The 22,404-nt window shown below is 35.5% G+C and overlaps 2 protein-coding genes across 4 annotated transcripts in view; both read right to left on the bottom strand.

Annotated features, from left to right (window-relative positions):
* Positions 1-22,404, bottom strand: part of LOC145781369 (uncharacterized) — a 116,760-nt gene that overhangs the window by 67,354 nt on the left and 27,002 nt on the right. For 2 of the 3 annotated variants that reach the window (XM_082593155.1, XM_082593156.1), the window contains exons 3-4: positions 1,595-1,786; positions 561-709 (exon numbers count right to left, since the gene is read on the bottom strand). The exons of the other annotated variant lie outside the window; for it this stretch is intronic. In XM_082593155.1, coding sequence (XP_082449281.1) covers positions 561-709; positions 1,595-1,786 — 341 coding nt within the window. The remainder of the gene's footprint in view (positions 1-560; positions 710-1,594; positions 1,787-22,404) is intronic. 3 annotated transcript variants of the gene reach the window in all.
* On the bottom strand, positions 10,541-21,661 carry LOC145781371 (uncharacterized). The gene is made up of 3 exons (XM_082593159.1): positions 21,638-21,661; positions 12,287-12,344; positions 10,541-11,122 (listed from the first exon to the last, which is right to left on the bottom strand). The coding sequence occupies exons 2-3, from the start codon at positions 12,330-12,332 to the stop codon at positions 10,710-10,712; spliced, it is 459 nt and encodes a 152-aa protein (XP_082449285.1). The 5' UTR covers positions 12,333-12,344; positions 21,638-21,661; the 3' UTR covers positions 10,541-10,709.

Genomic DNA, 22,404 nt, shown 5'->3' with positions numbered 1-22,404 from the left:
AGCATAGAAGCAAATTAACTCATAGGAAAATTTTGACGCTTGAGTTGATTGCATGGAAAAGTCGATTCGTGTTTGACAAATTAAAAAATAAATTTTCAACGACGCATAAAGTTCTGTCGTTTCAATGAGGTACCGGTCATTGATTGCTTTGTTGAATGTACGTCCATTCACCTCAAAATGCACACAAATTTTTAATCATACACATCTGTGAGATGGCAGTGATACCCTAATTGTTTTATTCTGACTACTCGGGATCTAGAGAGGCTCTTGTGTGGTCAGTAACAGTACTGAAGTATCACACAGCCATTTATCGCAACCGAGTTACCAACAGGTATTTTCAAGGTGATTCTACAACAAAAATAATTCGGTCTTTGCAATGTCATCTAACTAAATAGAATGCAGCGTTGGGTTCAGTAGGAATGACGTCATTGTACTCGCAGGAAACAGTAAATTTATTTTCTTCACCTACTGTACAGTGAACTCGTCGATCATTGCGCTTATTACAGATGAAACAAAAAAGAAATCATGATCGCTCATAAATATTTTTATACAACAATTACCTGTTGTCGTCCAACTTCATTGTCATCCAAATAGAATGTAGTGTTGGTTCCAATAGGAATGACGTCATTGTATTCGCAGGTGACAGTGAAGTTATTTCCTTCAATTCCAGTAAAGTTCCCGTTCATTGTAGTTATCACGGGATTGGGAGCTGCGTAACAACAGGAAGTTGAGCATCATTGCAATATAAATGAGATAAAATGAAGGAAATTACCCTAATGGTGTACACGTCACTGAAATAAAGTGAACTGATGTTGATATTATGTTGCATATCAGAGTGCAATACTATTGTACTTTATTTTACATTGACGTAATGATTTTTCCATTAATTGTATTTTCGAAAATGTACTTTGAACTGGGACATTTATTTTATAAACCGGTGCATGGGTATTAAAATAAAAGTGACATAACTTAAAAAAGACAAAAAACGATCGTTGTGAGGTCCAACCTTCTTGTTTTATGAAATGTAAGCCACAATTATGTAAAATCATAACCATTTGTCATTCTCATATGAAATACACATTAATTTATAACACAAACACGTAATCAGGCAGACTTGCTTTGTTGTTTTTAGATTTTTGCGTAAAAGTTTGTTGTCAACTGGGGAAGAAAATCATTATGAGGTTTTAGTATTTAAGCTACTGGAGAACGTAAATATCAACAACCGCGGCAATCTAAAATGCTTTGTTCGTACTAGAGTCTAGACATTGCTTTGAAAAAGAGGGAGATGTGTTATATGAAAGTTTTTTTTTGTCAACTTTTTCGGAAACATTACTTCATTGTTTCTTAATTTTTACTTCGATGAAAATGAAAGAGTAACATGAGCAGGATAAATTTCCACTGTAAAAGTCTAACTTCCGCGGTGGCCATCCCACATTGTCGGATCAAGGCCAGAAGAAGAATGATAGGTGGTAAAGACCAAATAGATGACCAAACTTTTTGTAAGTCGGCTATATAAACAAATAATTACCGCTATCTGGAAAACATTGTGTATTAATTTGACAGGACCTAATTGAAGACATAAATATAATATTACCTCTCCAACATTGTAGATCATCTTGACCACTCCATTCAGCATTATATTGACAAGTAGTTTGGTTAGAAGTGGGTTGGCTTCCGTTTGAATAGAACAATCGTCCATCGTTAGAACAAGTGAAATTTCCAACGTCATTGTATCCAGCTGAAGTGAATTGGACAGTGACGTTGTCTTTGAGTGTTTCATTGCAATCTAAACGCATGCATGAAAAAACAAATTACACTAACTTCTAAATTACTTACTGGTCATACACGCGTTAAACAGACGCACGATAGCAAAGGAGAGCATGAGACACGCTGTTTAATAATATGCCGGAAGCAGGCTAAGAGGTTTGGCGTTTTCGGTTTTTAATTATTTAAGCTAAATCTTCATTCATTCTGTATAGAATAAAAAATACTGATTGAATGTCGAGTTCTTTTTTACGAAAATAGACACAAAGCGTCTATGACAAAGTAGCATTGTAGGTAGGCTATATTGTCATTAAAAGTTTTATCAAAGCCCATTTATTTCGAAGTGAGCAAAAAAGTTCAAAATTATCAAAACATTTGTTTCTCAGAAGTTGAGTAGTTCATAAGATTCTTTAAATTACCACATTTAAAAATTATTATATTCTGTCGTATTGGAGCACATCATTTTTTTTTGCTTATGCACAGTCGCTACCTTGACACACAGCCCTCCTGTGCAATTGTGCATTGCATGCACTGAGAGTGGGGAGCACATACTGTATGTAAATGATATAGTTCAGGAAAGAAGTTAATTTTACTTTATAAACTAATAGACCATTTCTCTATATTTTAAGACTTATTATGTCGTGGTTTCTAACAAGCACAAATAGCAGAAAAGAAACTATCGATTTTTTTTTGATAAAATTGCTGACGCTTTATTGTCACCTAATATAGTAAACCCTTCAAGAAAGATTCAATATCTAGCTTAAATCATCATGCATAATAGGGGATTAAACCAAGAGTATAGGCCTACACGTTTTATTCTCAATTTGAACATGCTTTTTTCACTTCGTATCAGACTTTTAAAAATGACCAACACCTAGCAGCTATTTTCAGGTTAAACATTGAAAATCTTTTATACAGTTTAGTTTTTCTAATTCAAACATCAGCTATCACCTGATAGATGATATTTAATGCTTGACGACAGATTTATGGTTAATTGGGAACAACTGGGCATAGTTGAATCTATATATAATTTACCAAGTTAAACAAAACCAGTTTAGAAATCGAAAAACGTTAAAACTGTAAACTTTAGGCCTATATGGTTCCAAAAACGAAAAATTGCGATAACACAAAAATATGCTGCTGTATATTCGACAATGTTAAATGCAAAAAAAAATAAAAACAAATAAGTCTTTGATAAAAAAATAAGCTAAGCGAATTGTTTTATAAAATTGCAATCTAATTTTTCACAAACTTGCAATTTTTTAAACGTATTATCACTATCACTTGAATACTACTGTACTAGACTTAAAGATGTTAACAGAGCTCACTCAAACTAGCCAACATATTTCTTTCTTCACTGAAAAGACAAAGTTGTACCATAAACAAATTTACACTTTGTTTTAGTTTATTGACAATTCAATTGAATTTGGCAAGAGTAGCAAGAAGTAGAAACGTCGCTGCACAGTAGGCCTATACATATCAGGACAACCCTGGTGCTTCACGATGATTACCAGGTCGGAGAAGAAAATTAAGGGAGTGGTAAACAGTTGAATGAATAAGAATGACTTTTTGAAGAGATTTTCTTTTCCAATTCACTTTTGAAAAAATTTCATTAAAATGTACAACCAAAGTTGAAAGCAATTTTCTTGTTCCGCCAGTGAAAATATTACTGAAATCTGCAATATATTGTAGAGCAAAATCAGAGTAACAAAATGGAATTGTATAATCTTAAATGTTGGATACGCACATAAAATCAAACTACTAACAGTACTTTTCATGGGAAAGAACTCTGAAAACCTAAATCTGTGCATTCAAAATTAAACGTTAAATAATAGATTGCAACCAAAGAGTTTCTACACTAACCCTAATGTTTTTATGATAATAAGTTGAAATATCTGCAGCCAAAACATTCTAAGTTTGTATTCTGCGGCCATTGCGACAACAGGAAGCAGCGAAGTGAAATGTAGATTTTGAGTCGGCTGCTCTCCTCATTTCGGCATGCCTTTAGGTTTCTTTGCCGAGACAACCGCGTGTTCGAACCCACGTCCTTTCGAACGTCGCGTATACGTTCTCACCACTCGGCCACGCAGCAGACGGACAATTATAAGACAATTCTAATAAACACAACCATGGCCGTAGATTCCCTGAATGTTAAATTCAACAGTAGCCGAACATATTGTTCTTGGAATCAAAACCGAAAGTAGACTGCCAACCAAACAACACCAAATATGACAAAGAACAAGTTGAACGCTTGAAGTGTAGTCAGCGCACGCAGTTACACAAAGCGCGTAGGCGGTAGGTAGCCTTGTGAAAGCAAAGACTACGAATGATCGCGAACGCATACTTCAACAAAGACCGAAGCTTTTGCAATAACTGACATGACAAGTTTCTTTGTTGTGCTTCACTGATAAGACCTGAAAACTAATGTCTAGTTATATTTGTAACGTCAATGTTTACTATGCCACAAACGTAATATTTGAACAGGAATGTGCGAAAAAAATTGATAAAAGCACCAAGTATAAAACTCATTCAATACAATGGAAGTTATAATTGCTAATGATAAAAACTTCAATCCAGATTAGCGAATGAAGAGGTACACGGAAATGCACTTTGGTTCAGTGCAATTGTTCCGCCCTTGATAGTTTTTGTTCCTTTCCTGTCACCATAAAACTATCACCAGCACACGATGTTCAAAAACATGCAGTTCGCTTAAAGGTAAAGGGTTGTTCCACGCTCAGTTACTGAGTCTAAAAACATAGTCTTGTTATTTCACCCAGCTTTCGACACTAACAAACGTACTGTAGAGTGGCCAATTCCTTTGTCTTGGCCACCTTAGGTTTGGTAACTGCGTCCACCCAATTTTTGAGGCTAAAAACTTTAGTTAGAAATAAGTGGTGTGTGCAACAAAAACCAGAGAAACACAATGGAAAACACAGCTTAACAACTTTGTTTATAGTGCAAAAAAGTATTCGGCAAGAAGAACGGAGAGGTGAGCTGTGAAAAGTCAACTATGCTTAGAGGTGAAAGGTGAGAGGTCAACCCTACTTACAGGTGAGTGATTAGAGAACAAACCTGCGACTGCGTAGAGGTAGGCGGTATTTTGGCAATTAGTTGCAGGGAGTCAAACCCAGCAACAATAATAGAAAGCTATCACCTCCTTAGTTGCACTATTTTTCCGCTTAATACCCCACTAGCTGTTGGTTGGTATGTCTTGTGATTAGGGATGTTAACAAAGAGACACAAGATAATGAAGTTTTCTTGAACCACACTTTTACGTCCATTGACGCTACATGTTTACAACGGAAGATGTTGCTGCGCTGTTTCCTTGAAACTGTTCAAATATTTGTTCTTTGCCAATTATTACCTGCACGTTGCAAGTCACGCTTGATAAATTCCTCTACGATACATAATTGTACAAAGCATCGTGAACGCAACAACAAGGTTCATTATTGTAATGTTTGGCAGTTATACTGTGTGACTGTACAAACAATGAGATAACGCAAAGCATTGCGTGGAGCATGAAGTAGACTATTCGTCGTAAAGGCTGAAGATCGAAATGGAGGAAAAATATTCCTAACGTTTATCAAAACCTGAACTCAACCATAATAAAAGAGCAGCAACCGTAAAACAAACTTCACAATTATTTTACTACGACCTAGTTAAAAAGAGCATAAGGTAATGATGTTGTTACAGCCTATTTTCGAACAAGCAAAACATTCCTTTTTTACGTTGATTCAACGTCTGCAGCCTAGTTTGCTAACAGACCGGAACATGTGTTTGACATATCCTTATTGCAAAAAGTAATTACCTGTAAGTATACTGTATGATGAATTTTCAACAAGTAGCCCATAATGAATAAATTACGCGGAGTTTATTATGATGCGACGATATCATCGATCACAAGACACAAAATATTTCCAGAAAACACAATACAATCGTGCAAACGTCATAGTCATCACGTATGAATGGTTTCAGTTGAGTGCTTTCTTGCATTGAGCTGTCACAGTAAGACGAGAATAACCAGCTGCTAATGTATGGCTCGGTGACAGTAGAATTATGTCAAAGGTTGGAAGTTGCAATGTATCTATAAAATAAAAAGATATTTGGAATTTACTGGTTAACTGTAATAAACATAGTTTCTTGTTTATAACATTTTAGTTTCTAAAGTTCGTAGTTATGTTGATTATCGCATTAAATAATGTCTAGTACAAAGCATAGAGAAGAAAAATTAGATGACACAGAACAAATAAAGCAAGTGGCCATTCTACATTATGAAAAGTTAACTTCAAAAGTGACCAGTGCCAATTTTATCTGCATAAATTGAAAATAGTCTTGTGACGACAACGATGTGACGTTTTAACAACAATATCTTTCAATGGGATCTCGCCAAAACCGATGTTTTGTGTATGTAGACCTGATTCCCAGACCGCCAAACACTATTCCTTCTGCCCGATCTAACGACTTCGAGGTAGATGCGTTAATTTTGCAGAGCTTTATGACAAAATAGTACGATGACTGCAGTGCCCGGATGGAATAACGTGACAGCTATGCCGTTATAGGCAAGAAGACAATATGACTTCATTTTCTTGATGAAGTACTGCGATCATAACAACGTAATACACTGGAACAAAATAACGATGACGTATTCAGAATTAACACATACTGATCAGACTGAGAGGCCGAGGCTACTGCTGCCTACTTTGTTTTGCTACAATCGACTACCAATACACAACACGAATTCTGGTAAAAAAAACTAAAAAAATAAAGATTAAAATTTTGTAAGCTTTAAATGAGAAGTCGTATTATGTAGTTCGAAATTAAACTAAAGTAACATCTGTAATTACCTCAAACTATTGTGTTGCATTCCACATTAACTCAATACAAACCTTTGTAAAGGTGAAGCACGTTGAGGTGTTGTCATCATGCAAAAAACACGCATCACTTTCAATGAAGATTAGAAGAGAATTTGAGTTGCAACAAATGACATTTCAGTGAGGTACCATAACAGAATATAACCGATAAGTTGAAACACTGTGTCTAAAATGACAAAATTGGTTTAAAATGTTGATAACATTTTGCAGCTCAAACTGTGATAGGATACACATCAAAGTCCAAGTTGGATGATTATGTGTTTTTCAAATCAGTATGAAACCCTGTTTTCGTGCGAAAAAAAATCGATAAAGCAGAAGAACACCTAATCAAAACAACTAGAATTATACAATTTTATTATTGTAAGCTACTAATCTGCAACAGCTGAAATTTTAACAAATGCAGTCAATTCTACTCCGAATAAACCTACAGCACACAGGCAATTTTACAAAAAAGAAACTGTACGTCAATTTTAATTAGCCAAGCCCTTACCTCACACAAGACGCATGCAAACATCACTCCTGAGTACTGAAGATGACATACACTTAATATCTAGAGTAAGTTGTGTTCCTCCACAGAAAGATATTGTCGTTTCACTTGACCTATCTTCAGTGTTGTACGTTGACGCCGTGACGGCGTCATTTGACGGCGTCAACTTTTTGTTGATGCTGAGGCTAGCGCCGTCAATCTATTTTTTAGTTGACGGAAGTGATAGCGCCGTCAACTATTTAGCCGATTTTAAGCGTCACGCCCTATGCGTAATTTTTTGTTTTCATGGAAAATCTCGTTTCACAATGAAAGTTTCAAAATGTATTCTGGCCAGCGCGACTCATCCGAATTACCGGCTTTCGCGTTGGTTGCAATGGCTACCTGGAATACAAGCACCAAATGGTGATCACTAGGGCCCGCAAAAGTCAATAAAGTCGACATTTTTTAAGGACCTCGTCTGTCCACCAATCAAAGAATAAAGTTGTTTTCAGCACCTAGGAGACTGTTTCTAAGAAGTTGATAGGTCAAAATAAAGTCAAAATTTTCAATAAAGTAAAAATTTGTCAAATTATGGCTTTTGACAAACTTTTTGTGTTTCTTGAGAGTAATTTTTGTTAAAATTCTTGTAGAAGCATTGTAAATCAGGAACTGCGACAGAATTAAACCATAGTAACCCATAAAAGCAGGAAATATTTCCCACTTGGATTAGAAGTAACTTTTATCACAAATTGTCCATTGTTTATTCATTGTTACGTATTTAAGTAATTCTCATAAAACACTTCCTCTTCACAAACGTGGTCTTTTCGATGAACAACAGTTTGGATTTTAGGAATAGCTTACTGACATTGTGTAATACAAAAATGCCTAAGCAAGCTAAATCGTCTTCAGCAAAAGCTAGACAGATTTGTCGAGATTTTCCTGGTGAATTTAATGGAACTCCCGGAGTGATTTAAGATGCAATTTTTGCGAGTTTATAGTGAAGTGCGATAAAAAATATTTTGTTGAAAGCCACAGGAAAAGTAAACGCTATCAAGTTGGATTGGAGCGACAACAAGCATCGCAATCAAGGCAAACTTTTATTTAACAAGCCCCTTTTATTGAACACGTTTGGGTCTGAAATCGACAAAATATTATGTTAGGGTAACTGGTATCAATTCAAGAAAGAACCATGGCCTCTACAAATCAGCAATTTCGTTAGGTCAAAATAAAGTAAAAATACGTTTTTTTAGGTCAAAATAAAAATGGCCCTAGTGATCACTCATATCGTGAGCAGTATCGAGAACGAGGGATCAGAGAGAGAAAGAGAAAAATCAATGAATGTCGGAGGTTGAAGATACTTTATTTCAAGAGCTCTATATGCCTTTGAAAAGAGCGATGTTGGTGCAGTGGACCTCGTTAAAAGATTTATTTGTATATGCTGCACCATCACAGCACGCTTGAAACAGTGATACCTTTCCAAGTAAACGTTTTCAAGGCTTGTTTTTGAAATACAACACACCAATACCATCCAGCGCTGCTGTGGAACGCATGTTTTCACTTGGAAAGGACATTACGCGTCCCAAACGCAGCAGATTGTCGGACAAACATTTTGAAATGCTTGTGTTTGTACAAAGCAATAAGTTAACTAATAGGCTAAGCAGCCAATTTCAATACAGTCTCAAAACATAATACCTGCTCTTTATTTATAGCTATTGTTAGTCTAAACTTGGTTGAAATACTTCTGTTTTGTGAGATCCTGGCTAAAATAGCGCTAGAAATTAGTGCTAACGTTGACTCCGTCAATTTCTTTAAGAGCTGACGCAGTACTTTACGCCGTGAGTTTTTTAGGCAATGAACGCTGACGCGGTCAATTTATATCATTGACGCATAGCCTACAACACTGCCTATCTTTCATTTTTGATGTTACCAATAACAATAATATAATTATCAAAAATCGTGCTGCCAGTTGATCGTAGGCTATAATAGGGCGGATAACTAATCGCTTTGCAAAGTTTGAAACTGCAAGCTGTTGACACAATGTTGAAGGCGACGTAATAAACTCATCCTTGCTTTTCACCACACTTAAATTAAAAAATATCGACCAAAATAGTGAGTTTCATAGTGGGTTCTTATATGACTTTGGAGATGAAAAACGCAATAATCCTCCATCGGGGTGTACTCGGAAAGGAATTTGTTTTTCTGTGTTTTCTCTAGCATCAGCCAAAATATCTTAAACTTACAGTCATTTTGGTATACAATGCAACAAATCATGGGAAAGCATAAACATTGAACATACTGCAATAGTCACATTGTTTTCACGGTTTTACTGCCAACAATCAATCAACACAAAGTTCGCGCATCTTACGAAGATGGTCATGATTTGAAACAATGGTGAAAGCTCGCCTTATGCAGTTTAACAGTCGTCGTCGTCGTCGTGTGAGCCTCTGGGGCCGAGGGTCTATCTTTTTACCACTCCAGATTCACGATGTTTCCAGACTACACTGGAAGGCTACTAGAGAGCAGCCAGTCTTTGGTTTCATCATCCATGACACGCAGACCTTCCACTCCGTTAGATGGCTTGAAGATGGAACAGTCATTGATGATGTGGTCTGCGGTCTGTTCCTCGACACCACATTCACAAGAGGAGGAAGAGGCCATTCTCCATTGGTGCATGGTTGAGCGGAAAAGCCCGCTCAGTTTAACAGTGAAGGAGTCGTTAGAAGCATTCCATTCTTTAGCAAATGATGATCAAACTACTTAAAATTAAAAAAGAAATAAGCTTTTATTGTGATGACTAATGTAGTCAAAATTAACGATAAGTACACTGACTGGCAATCAGAATCCAAAAATCAACGAAAAATAGTGCATTTATTCATTCTTTGTTTAAGTGCCGGGTCATAATAACAAAAGCAATATCATAGCAACACATGAATGCAAATTTAACTTCAAATAACCAGTAACGGAGAAAACTGGCTTGTGTTGTTGAATATTCCAGCTTGCTTCAATTTCTGGCCATAACGCAAAACATAAAACATAGCAGAGATCAAGAAAAAAACTAAAAGTGACAAAAGTTTCCTGGTTTTACAAGTTTCTCTGTGAAAATGCAAGACCAAGGGAGTCTCAATTAATAAAAATGCCAAACACTTTTAAACACAAACAAGAGGATATTTCGAGATATATAGTTATTATTTCTTTATGATATACTGTAAGTTGTCTGGTGGTCGTTACAAAAGCACAGTCTAAAATGCAATGGTGAAAAGATAATGCGCTTCCGGATCAGAGCGCAATTATCCAATATTCTATAAGACGTGTTTTGGCAATATTTTTAGTAGTTTTAACAATGGTTTTGGTAGCTCAGCAGTGCACTTTCAGATGAACGATATATTTTACGTAAGCTTGTGTGATGCACATCACATATCAGATATCACATCACATATCTTCAATCAACCAAGGCTCGACTCAATCTGGCAATACCAGCGTATTTTAATAGGTGTAAGGTAAAACCATATCATTGGTGTCTCTGCATTTTATTAATTTCTATCATTTATTTATCTCATAGCCATTCGTGGCTTGTTTACAAAAATTAAGCACCGGAATGTTTAATAACGTTAATGAAACCAAACGTAACGTACCAATACCTTACCTTGGACTGATATAAGTGGATAAGCGACTATGATCTGCAGTTTCGATATATCGCCTCCAGTCTTTACTGAACCACTTCGAACACTAAGATTCAGGTTAGTTGTCAGTGGTTGAAGATAAGTCAAGTTAGAAATGATCACTCCATTGTTGTTCTCAACACAAGTGATGTTTTCATTGATTGATTCTCTTGGTACGCATCCGAAAGGATTGATGTAAAACTGTGGAACGTCGCTGTTGTCTGCATATGTGTTTATCCATTGATAACTTGTGAAATTTTCTTTCTCAAACTGAGCTGTCACAACAAGACCAAGATAACCAGTCGCTAATGTATTGGTTGGTGATGGAAGATTTGTTTCAATGGTTGGAAGAGAAAACAATTCTGAGAATATATGAATAAGCATTAAACTATTATGATAATTGTGATAACATGCATTGTAAGATTTTGATTCCCCGTTAATATTAGTAAAATTGCAATTCTCTGTTTAAAAGCGCGTCTACTTTCATTGCCAAACATTACCATTTATTTAATTTGACAACTTGGATATTGAAATATGAACACTATAGAATAACGCTTACAAATCGTTTACAAAATCAACAAATAAAAAAAACTATTATTTGGTGTGTAATGTACCTATTTATTTGAGATTTAATCGAAAATTTTAATTTGGTCAATAATTTCAATAGTTCTCATGTTTCATTTTAGTTATGTAAAAATGTCATATTTTAACATGTTTAGTCTTGTGTGTTCTGTGTAAATTATTTTTAAAACGAAAGTTTTTTTTATCGGTTTAATATTTCCAATGTTTATTTTAAGCAACTGCGTGAACAAGGATTATGGAAAGTTGATGCCGCTCTACAATCAAAAACGCAACATATGACAACGTTGTCGCATCTTTAAACTTTACTCTTGGGTAATGGAGTCACCCCACCGAAAGCACACGCAAGTAAACAATAAACGCAGCCATTTGAATCGATTCTTAATTTTGGCATTTGTTCAACGTGTAATGAAGTTAACAACCAACGATTTGATGATGAGGAAGTTAAGATTCTGTAGAACAAAAACGTGCTAACAAAGTCTTTTTAGTCTGCATTTGAAAATGTAAATATTATAACATAGGCTACAGTGCATAATAAACAAACAGTCAATTAGGTACATAAATAAAATAATACTATTTTTTGCTACCCACCATTTTAATGAAACTTTCTGAGTGATACATACAGTGATTTGATTTCAAAACGTGTTTTAAAATATTTGCTAATTTTATCAACGTTATGAAAGTATTTTTCTTGTTTCTTTTTGTTATCATCGCATTTTTCAAGACTTAAAATTGAATGTTTCAACTATTTTGTTAAAACTGTTGGTAATGTCCTAACACATGCCGTGAATATTGGTTGTTTGCACAAAGTATCGTTTTCACAAGTTTGTATGCCAATAACAATAATAATCTTTTGCCAATAATAATTTGTATAGAAACGTTAAGTTGATAAGACAAATCGCGTATCCAGATAAAGGTAAATTAAATGACGTTTTAAAAAAACTTACCCTTTAAGATACAAGTAGAAAATAAACACAATAGAAATGACTTCATTTTGCATTATACCTGTAATGAACCGCAGTATTTACAGTACAGAAAAAAGCTAATTTCAGATGGAACTTAGGCTATATTGCTATAATAAAAAATAAAAAAACATACGCTTCAACTAATAATAGTGAGCTCAATTGTGAAGCGTTAGTAGTATGAATATGAAACTTCTCTGCAAAAGCTATGTTTCATTTTTTGTGACATTGTAACTATAACCAAACTTAATTACAAACCATAAAAACGTCCATTGTGAACCGACCAAATGAACTGAGTTGTTTAATCAATCACATTTATGCCTGTCTGTTGATGAAGACTTTAGTATGTAAACTAAACAACAGAAAGTCAATCTCGGTGTCCATTTCGAGCGCATTCTTACTACGACATAAACAGTGTTCTCAGGGTTCAGTTCTCAGTATGGAACCGAGATCTTCATGAGGGTTGGTTAAAGTCTCTCACCACTCAAACGATTCATCAACAAACCAGGCATTTTTGATTTTTTTGCATCACTTTTCTCTCAAATTTCCTTTTGGGTCAGTTTTCGGACCAGGAACTTGAACTGTCTGCCACTTCCATAATCTACATCTTTCAACTTAAAATCTAAACTATAAAAATACTGAGTTAAACAGTATATTGTTCACTACCTCCTTCAAAACAATGGTTGACATTTAGAAATGCTTGTACATTTGTACAACCATGCGTTCAAGAACAAGAAAAAAGCTAATGATCTAACCTCTAGCAGATGGTAACAACGTAGTCGTAGTGATGTGACTGCCGGGCGAAGTAATAGCTTTTGCTAGAAAGTTATACGTTACAGTCGCATGACGCAAGTTAACCCTTTGCTTTTCAACGTTTTTTTGGAAGTTAACTGCTCAAGGGGGGGCCGTTTTTGGATCAAATTCAATCAGCTGTTACGTGTTATCCGCTGATGCTATTTCAACAGAAGTTGCACTGGTGTGAAAGCAAATCATTTGTCTATAAGTTTGAAAACTCATTATTTTAAAATTTTATATGTTAAACTTGATATTTCAATTTTTGCAAAGGTACCCAAAAACGACAATTTTGATTTAACTTGCCGCCTTTAATTAACCGTGCTAATCCGATTTCATGCAAACTTCTAAATAACAAAGAGCTCGATCGAACGCACGAAGTGTGTGTGCGGTGTGCCGAATCATTGCATTGATTAGAATTTACGACTTGCGAGCAAATCTTATTGTAAGCTACTCACTGATTCTAAAATAGTTACAATCAGAGTAATATTGTTACACGAATTTGAAAAAAACAAAACTGCGTTTGTTGTCTTACATTTTTATCCTAAACTAATGCATTCCGAAACTCATGGCTAGCTTCTAGTTTTATGGAACCAAATTTCTCATAAGTAACACCTTAGCCTGCTTGAATAGCTGTTTACATCTTCGTTTGTGTATTTTAGGTCTACAATTGAGTCTGTAGTATGAATATTTTTAGTAGAGAGAAGACAATTGAACAAGTTGTTGAAATAATCTGAAATTTCTAAGTTCAAATTAGGTGCTTTTGAAATTGTGGATTTGTGTCAAGTCGCATCACAAATATCATGCAGGCCACATCATAAGTCATTTCGCTTACGGGTGTTTATAAACATGACTCATAAATTACATCCACAAAAAATACAGCATTTACATCAACAAAGCTAAGTTCGAAGCTCACTTTTTATTGAAGATTGTGTCAATCAATTTGAAAATACATTTTTAGTCAGCCAGCGTCGAAATAATGCAACAGCGAATTGAGGAACATGCGTAAACAAAAGAAATGTGAAACAACCCACAGTCAGCAAACCTACATAAATTTAACGTTTACAAATGTTGAATCAATGTAAAAGGACTGGATTGCTGACTGGGTCCTTATTGTTTGAAGCACTAAAAATACGCGTAAAAGCGACAACGTCAGCAAGGCAGTGATTATGTTTCTGGCCAAAAAAAATAACGTTTGACTTCAAAGATAAAAATGATTATAACGAAGCTTCAAAGTTTATCGTAAAACATTTTACTGAGATACAATAAACATAATCATTTTGTGCCAGATTGTGAGAAGACTTCCTAGATTCTTTGCAACCATTTGCATGATTGCAAATTATTTTCTATAACTTTACATTGCTAAAAATGGCTTCTTTGTTGAAACAACGTGGCTACAATTCTATAAAAAATTCTTAGGCCTACTACATTGAAGTAATGAATTTTTTTTTTGTGATTTTGCTGATGACGTTTTACAATATCCGAGAAGTAAAAAATAATAATGATGAATTATTTTACAAAACCGTGGTTTGCAAGTGCTTCACAAAAAATTGTTTTACGTCTAAATTTACTATTAGACGTAAAACGTTTGTAAAAGAAAATTGTCGGTTTACGTATTTATAATGTTTATTGCGCTGTTATCGAATTATAAACTGCCTGTAAGCTATTGTCTACCTTTGTGGTTGCCGGCCAGCTTAGAGCAGCATGCAAACTAAGCGTTTATGGTATTTACATCGTGTTATGATTCTCGAAAATTTCCCACAAGGTCTTTATTTTTATCGTGATATTTTGTGCCTCTTCTGTCCTAAACTTAAAGTTATTGTGCAGCACTATCCACATCGGTTTTTAGACTCAGTCTTCATTGAAAATTTTTTGTGTGGTGCATCATTTCAAGTAGTGTCTTCCCCTAAACTGTTACACAAATCGCCCAGAACCAGGTTGATTATTATGTATCTTACAGCAGTTGAGAGCCCGTTATTGTATGTGTGGAATTATTACTGTAGATGTCTGACTAAATTCATGCCAAAGTCGAGCAAATTCTGCTTTCGGGATCCTTGCCGTTATTTACTGTATTTTTTGTTGATAAGTTTAGGCAGCATTTTTCCAAGATAAATGAAGACATCGGTATTGTTCGTCACTTAGATTTAGTTTTCTCAGCATTATTTATTCATTCTTTGATCCACTAGTTTGTCCCACTTTTGGTATAATCGGATCGTTTATAAATGGCGGGTCTTCACAATAGCCGGCCTCTTATACATTGGCGCAACGTATTCAGATGTTGAATCAATGATGAAGAAAGCTGATTTGTTGTTTGTCTTATGTGACGCCTAAATTTATGCCTCGTCTACAGTACAAAATATTTTGTAATGTACATTGTACATTTTGTTTGTAGGCCTACATTACAAAATATTTTGTAATGTAGATGAGGCATTATCATCTTTATTTTGCGCTCTTTGGAACAAAACACAGTGCACTGTGAAACAAAAATACAGGACATAACAACAAGTAGGCGACATAAAGCAGTGAAGGGACGCCATCGAGTTAGCTGCTACGTGTAAATGGAGCCTATCTCATAATTTTGAGTGTATCTCACAATTACTGTTTGCAAAAACGCTATTTCTCAGGCTTCTCCCAAAAGCATTTGCAGTGATACATTTCCTCAATTGCAAGTTTTGTCAATGAGAGCATTTCCATAGAACGTTTATTTCGAAACCAGGTTTTCGTGTCTTTATCCAAGAGAAGATTTCTTATTGTAACGTTTTTTATTCGTCAATGAATATTATCTGCTTGAAACAACTGTTTTGAATAGTTTGTGGCCTCCATAGCCTACTATTTTGATCGTGGATTGCTATTCTTCTTTGTAGAGCTGATAACGCAAAAAAGCTTGCTATTATTGTTTCTAATTAACAGCTTTGCGATCACTGGCTTTTCTTTGTAGCATAAGAAATAACGCGCTTTGTATTATTGAGGTCAAACCAAACAAAAGAAAGCAAGAGGATGCTTCTCTCTGCTCGCGCATATCGATGCACGAAGCAATTATGAGCTTATGGCTTGTCATCGCAATGTAATCCATTTCACGCTTTGCTGGAAGTTAGCTAGAAATAGCAAAAATTCACCAAAATCTTGAATTTACAAGAAAACTACACAACTTTTAGCATCAAATTTAATATCATCAGATCCGCCTGGCAATTTTAGGAAAAGTCAAGAAAAACCAAGTGCATGGCGTTACTGTGCTTCAAATAATTAAAGGAAATATGAGGGGGGGGCCAAATCTGGCCTCCCTTTGAGGAGCAAAGTGTTAAGGTCTGATTGCCGCTTTTTTTTGTGCAAACATGTGGTCAACAGTTATCGACATCAAAACACAGGTAAGTGTACGTTAGTTCTATACCGACCTCTAGCTAAATAGTTTCAATGACTCTCATTATGTTCTTTCCTCGTATTGAGGGTTGGATACAATGCGCCATTGTTCTCGACCATGAGCTGTTCGCGCTGCACGTTCATAACTTCATTTTGCCCATTTAGTGATGTTTGTTGTCCAAATCATTCTTGGCCTGCCTTTGTTTCTTTTATTGTTTATCTTTCCTTCTGTTAATGACTCTATCGCGACCAAATAATTCATATTCCACAAATTTTAAGTAAATTGTGCGCCTTTTACTTATACTGCATGACTATGTTGTCTATCTAAGGTGTTGCGGTCATTATAAATTTTAAACTGATCCTCTTGTTTCCGTGTCAAGCACATCATATCGTTCGCATTTTGTCGCTTCTACTTTTTCTAGACCTCTGCTATGTATGGTATATACGTATAGTTTTTCGTTGTGATAGTCAGAAATAAAAATAAACTGAATTGCTCCATAACAAACGTTAAGTTTAGGTTGCATCCTGTGACAATGTATGCTTCCTCTCGTCTGTTCAGTCCGTTGCGACTCTCGGCTACACAGTCACTAACCTTTATCTGTGACTGCAGATCTCTCGTAACCAACCCAGCCATGTGCATCCCAGTCGAATTATATAGATTGCATATGTTATAATAGCCAATTTATGTCCTCAGCAAACAAAAATTATAACAACTGGTAAAGCAGATAACATAAACATCAAGATCGATAATCAAGAAATTGAAACAGTGAAGAAATTCATATTTCTAGGCTCAAAAATAAGCTGGGACTCTAACAACTCACCAGAGATAAGAAGAATAGCTCTGGGAAGAAATGCATTTGTTGGAATGAATAGCATTTGGAAGAGCAAGGATGTAAAATTAGAAACAAAAAAGAAGCTGATCAAAACTATTATATTTCCAATTACAACTTACGGATGCGAAACATGGACAATGAACAAAACAGACAGAAGAAAGATTAACGCATTTGAATTGTAGTGCTGGAGAAGGTTACTGCGTGTTCCTTGGACAGCTAAAGTAACAAATGAGAAAATTCTAGAACAAATTAAACCGGAGATATCCTTAGAAGCTAGAATCGTCAGGCAGAAACTATCATATTTTGGCCACATAATGAGAAGCAAATTAATGGAAAAATACATCATGCTTGGTTTGGTTAGCGGAGGAAGAGGAAGGGGGCGTTCAAAAACAAGATGGCTTGACACAATCGTAAATGACAGTGGTATGGGAGTGCATGAATTGAAGGAGGCTGCGTGGGATCGAGAGATGTGGAGAAAGATGACATATAGAGTGACCGAGAGTCGTAAACGACTGAACGGATGAAGAAGACGAAGAAGCAATACTTAATGATGTATGCAATTGAATGTAAAACAAGATTCATCACCAATAGATCACATCAACTGAAAACCGTTCTGAACTGTTTCAAGTTTTTCATGGTTGACTGCCAACATACGTGTTAAACATGTGCTGTTTTGACTTCTTAGGTTAGACAGGTTCATTGACATAATTGAAGGCTCATTGCAAGGCACTCAACCTTGAGCTGACAGCTGCTGAGAAGAACATCACAGTGCGTTCGTTTCGACTGATCTGTTTCTTTTTTAATTTACAAAGCAGAAAAGGTAATTTTTTCCCAAAACTTTGTTGATAACAGTAACCCTACCTCCTGGTCAAATAAGCTCGGTACTGATGAAGTTCATTAGCCAAAATACCGCCGCATGCCACTGCATTATTTCCATAGTTGTCTATTTTGTTTTGACACTCCCAAACTGTTTGCTTGCAACCTTTTATTAAATAAACTTTTTCACAACCTTTCTGTTCTTTCTGCAATTTACAGTAGTTTTTAATGAAACAAAAAAAATCCTTAAAGGCATACTAAATGAAATTTTTCAAACGGGAATTAAGCATTAAAATGCGTAAACTGAACATTCAAGAACACATTTAAAAAAAAATTACCGAAAAAAAAATTGTTTTCAATGGCGCTGGCAAGGCCCAAAGTCCAATGTTTCATTTATTTTCATTTTTTTTTCGAAATGACCAAAAAGTGCAAACACTGCTCGAGAATACGTCACAAAGACAGCAATAACAAAAGCCACGTTACCACATCTGATGTTTTAACATCAGATCTGAGGTTTTGAGCAAACTGTCTGATGTTTTGATGTTGAAATCTGATGTTTTGATGTACAATGTACATAACTACATAGCCTACAGTTAAATCGCCGGCAGTAACAACTGTTGCTTGATCAGCTGATTGCTAGTTTTTTGTGACGTAGACTGTACAGTCGCACGCTTCGCTGCTCAAGGCCATTCTGGTTTTAAAAGCTCTGACAAAAGTACGCGCAGAATGCTGATCAGACCGCAATGGGGCAAAATTTTATTGAAAATCGTTTTATGGTAGCAAGTTAAACACAAAGAACGTGGAAAATCGCCAAGTCAGGTTTTTCCTTTAGGATCCCTTTAAATATGAAAGACCATTACAGTTATAGAAGTTTCTCTATATGTTTGAAGTAAAGAGGAAAATTAATTCACTTTCTTCGTTTAAACCAGCGGTTCTCAACCAGTGGTCCATGGCTCACTGGTGGGACATAGAAGCATTTTGAGGTGGGCCACAGACATATTTGAAAAATTGAAAGATTTATTGAAACATTTTGTTTCATTTTTGTCACTATAGTCAATTTTACACTTGTGTGTTTGCTTAGTTACAATGAATGATGCTGCTGTATTTAGCTACAAAGTGGCAATCATCATTCTAATTATTGCAACATACAGTGTTACATCTACTTAGTTTTTACAAAACTTTATGATGTATAATAGACTAGTTTGTGGTTTAATTAAGCCATCTTTATAAGCGGTAGCCTTGTTGAACTTCTGCAGATCCGCTTTTTATTATGTGCAGCATTTTATTTTGTGGATTATTTTGGGAAGGAATTGACAATACTTGAAGCTTTAAGTTTGATGAAAATTACATTCAGTATGTACATCAATTTTTGATAACAGAGAAAAAAAAGGACAATGTGTATTATATTGTAAAGTTCTTAGTCATCATTCATTGAGGCCATCAAAACTGAAACGTCACCTGGTAAAAGTTCATTCTAATTACAAGGATGAATATATCAATTTTTTAACGAAAAGAAGACAGTGTGAAGCGTCAGCGCCTGGATTCAACAAGGGGATTCCAACAACATTCCAAAGACAGTGTTCTGCTGGTTTTTGTTTATAAACCTTTTTTGTAATTTTTGTTCGTTTAAAACGTTGTCACATTTTGCCGCCCTCCAGCAACGTGCCGCCCCTGGATTTATCCACAAGATCCAACGGGTAGTTACGCCACTGCCTATATGTAACAAGGAAAAGCAGTGAAGAAGGTAGCCACTATTCAAATCGATCAATAAAATCAATTCTGTTAGGAATAAGAGAATCATGTGCTACCAGATTGCCTCATCGTCACAGAGTGGATTGTTGATTTGCTCTTTCTTGTTCAATGTTTTATGCTATGCAAACCAAGTGAAGGCCTCCACGCAGAAGATAAAAAAATAGTATAAGATATGTCGGAGAATGTCGTCGCATACCATAACGAAGGTTTCCAGCCATTCTGACACCATGTAGTGTTTAGCTCTATTCAATAACTCAGATACTCGTAACTAAAATGGCTGCTGATGGCGACAGCCGTGTATATACACGAACTGTAGGTCACGTGTTCTACGGATGAACACACAGGGAGGTAATACTACACTCACTTTAGTTTCTTACATACGGTCGATGCATTGTTTCTAATAGATACAGAAACACCGGATGTAAGTAAGTTCCTTTCGAGATGTGTGAGCTACTAATAACCTACTTGAAGAACTGGACTGCAACGCTGAACAGCTAAATGAGCTGCAAAATCAACAACAGTCAAATTAATGTGAAAATTACTTTCTGGTTTGCATCCAGCCAATGAGTTTTTAACGCATATTAGCAAAAGCACTTACTCTGTGACATAATAAAAAAACAACTAGTAGAATTTTTGGGACACATCATTAGGTCACAACTACAAAACAATAATTAGTAATTTGTGGCAAGATTGAAGGAAAAAGAAAATGTCGACGACAAAGAACAACATATCTGAAGCAATTTCAAACTTGAACAAATAAAAATGCACCATATTTTTTGCAGAAATATCATTATGCATTAGCAATAAATGTATTCTGGATCAGGACATTGAACTTGAGGAAGAAAAGTGGGTGGAACCAAATTCATATTCTGCAGAAGGCAGAATATGCTCATCTACGTTTTCCATCACTCATTTACCTTTTTTTGTTTGCTTTTTAAAGGGCGGGGAAACCCAAATTAACTTTGCGAGTTTTTTGTTTCAGCGTGATGTCATTGTGTACAACATGCGTTTTAGCAATAAAAAAATCCAAATTTTGTTGCCCTCGTCTCGCTAGGGCCGCTTTTGTTTGATACCCGTTTGCGAGGTCTCGTTGCGCATCAAGCTGTGATTCTGTTCGCTGTGACGTCACAAGGTACATACAGTTGTGGCCAAAAGTTTAAGACCAGACTTGATTTATGACGATTTTTGCATTACTTCAAAATACTGCATCAGATATAAGATGATGCATAAAGATGATGCAACTGAAACAATATCTGATGCAGTATTTTGAAGTAATGCAAAAATCGTCATAAATCAAGTCTGGTCTTAAACTTTTGGCCACAACAATATGTACCTTGTGACGTCACAGCGAACAGAATCACAGCTTGATGCGCAACGAGACCTCGCAAACGGGTATCAAACAAAAGCGGCCTTAGCGAGACGAGGGCAACAAAATTTGGATTTTTTTTGTTGCTAAAACGCATGTTGTACACAATGACATCACGCTGAAACAAAAAACTCGCAAAAATTTAATTTGGGTTTCCCCGCCCTTTAAAGTTGTTTATATACTTTTTTCGCACACATTTTGAAACCGTGTTGCTATTAGCTGCAGTTTGCGCACTAATTTGAGTTGGGCAAACTTTATGTTATGGCAACAAAGTGGTTTACAAATAGAACATTGTTCTGTAATACAGAGAAAATATGTTTTCAGCTGAAATTATAGATTACGCAAATACTTAACATCGTATAGCTTAATGGGTCCAAATGTAGTCAAATTAAAAAATAGAAACAAAAGATATGTTCTTACCTTGAAGAAATATGTACTGTATATTCTCATTGAGTCTATATGAAAACATTGCAGCGATGGAGCATATTGATGTGTTGGCCAAGATCAAATTGAGTAAAACAATTTCACTGCTGAGATGTACACCAGTGTGAATAGCAAACAAGTAAAGTTATAGAAACCACTTCATTGATAGTTCAGCGACAACTAGAGGCATCGTCTGCATTTGATATTTTTAGACGTCATCCGGCACCTCTGGCGTAAAACTGCAACATAATCGTGAAGTACATTATTGTTGACGTTCAGTTTCTGAATGACATGAAGGTAACTACTAACTAGTAGATAATAGCCTATCTGCTTTTCAAAATAATAGCCTACGAATTTTTTTTTTGAAAGGTTTCTAGCATATTTGCTCTAAGCGAAAGTGACATTAATCAACTTTATTCTTCTAGTGTACCGTAATTTCAATTGAAACATAAATTTAATAGAGCTAAACCTGACGTCCATTAGGAATAGGCTAAAATCAATTTAATTATTCAACCTGGTTTTTAAAAGCTCAATTATCATACGTATACTTACCCATCTGATATAGACCACAACCTTCCGTAAAAGGAGCTGTACCATAAAACTGTGTGATATGATTTAAGTTACCTTTCCTCTGGTCTAGGATATATCGAGAAGGGTTACCCTAAGCAAGCTGGGTGATAAATGAAATATCTAGCTTTGTGGCTACTTGCTAGCCTATATCTGCCTACTTAGCAAATTAATTTTCAATTCTTACCGAAAGTTAT

This window comes from Aplidium turbinatum, chromosome 12, assembly GCF_918807975.1.
Source record: "Aplidium turbinatum chromosome 12, kaAplTurb1.1, whole genome shotgun sequence".
In the NCBI taxonomy this organism is placed as follows: domain Eukaryota; kingdom Metazoa; phylum Chordata; class Ascidiacea; order Aplousobranchia; family Polyclinidae; genus Aplidium; species Aplidium turbinatum.
This window is presented reverse-complemented; position numbering and strand designations above follow the sequence as displayed.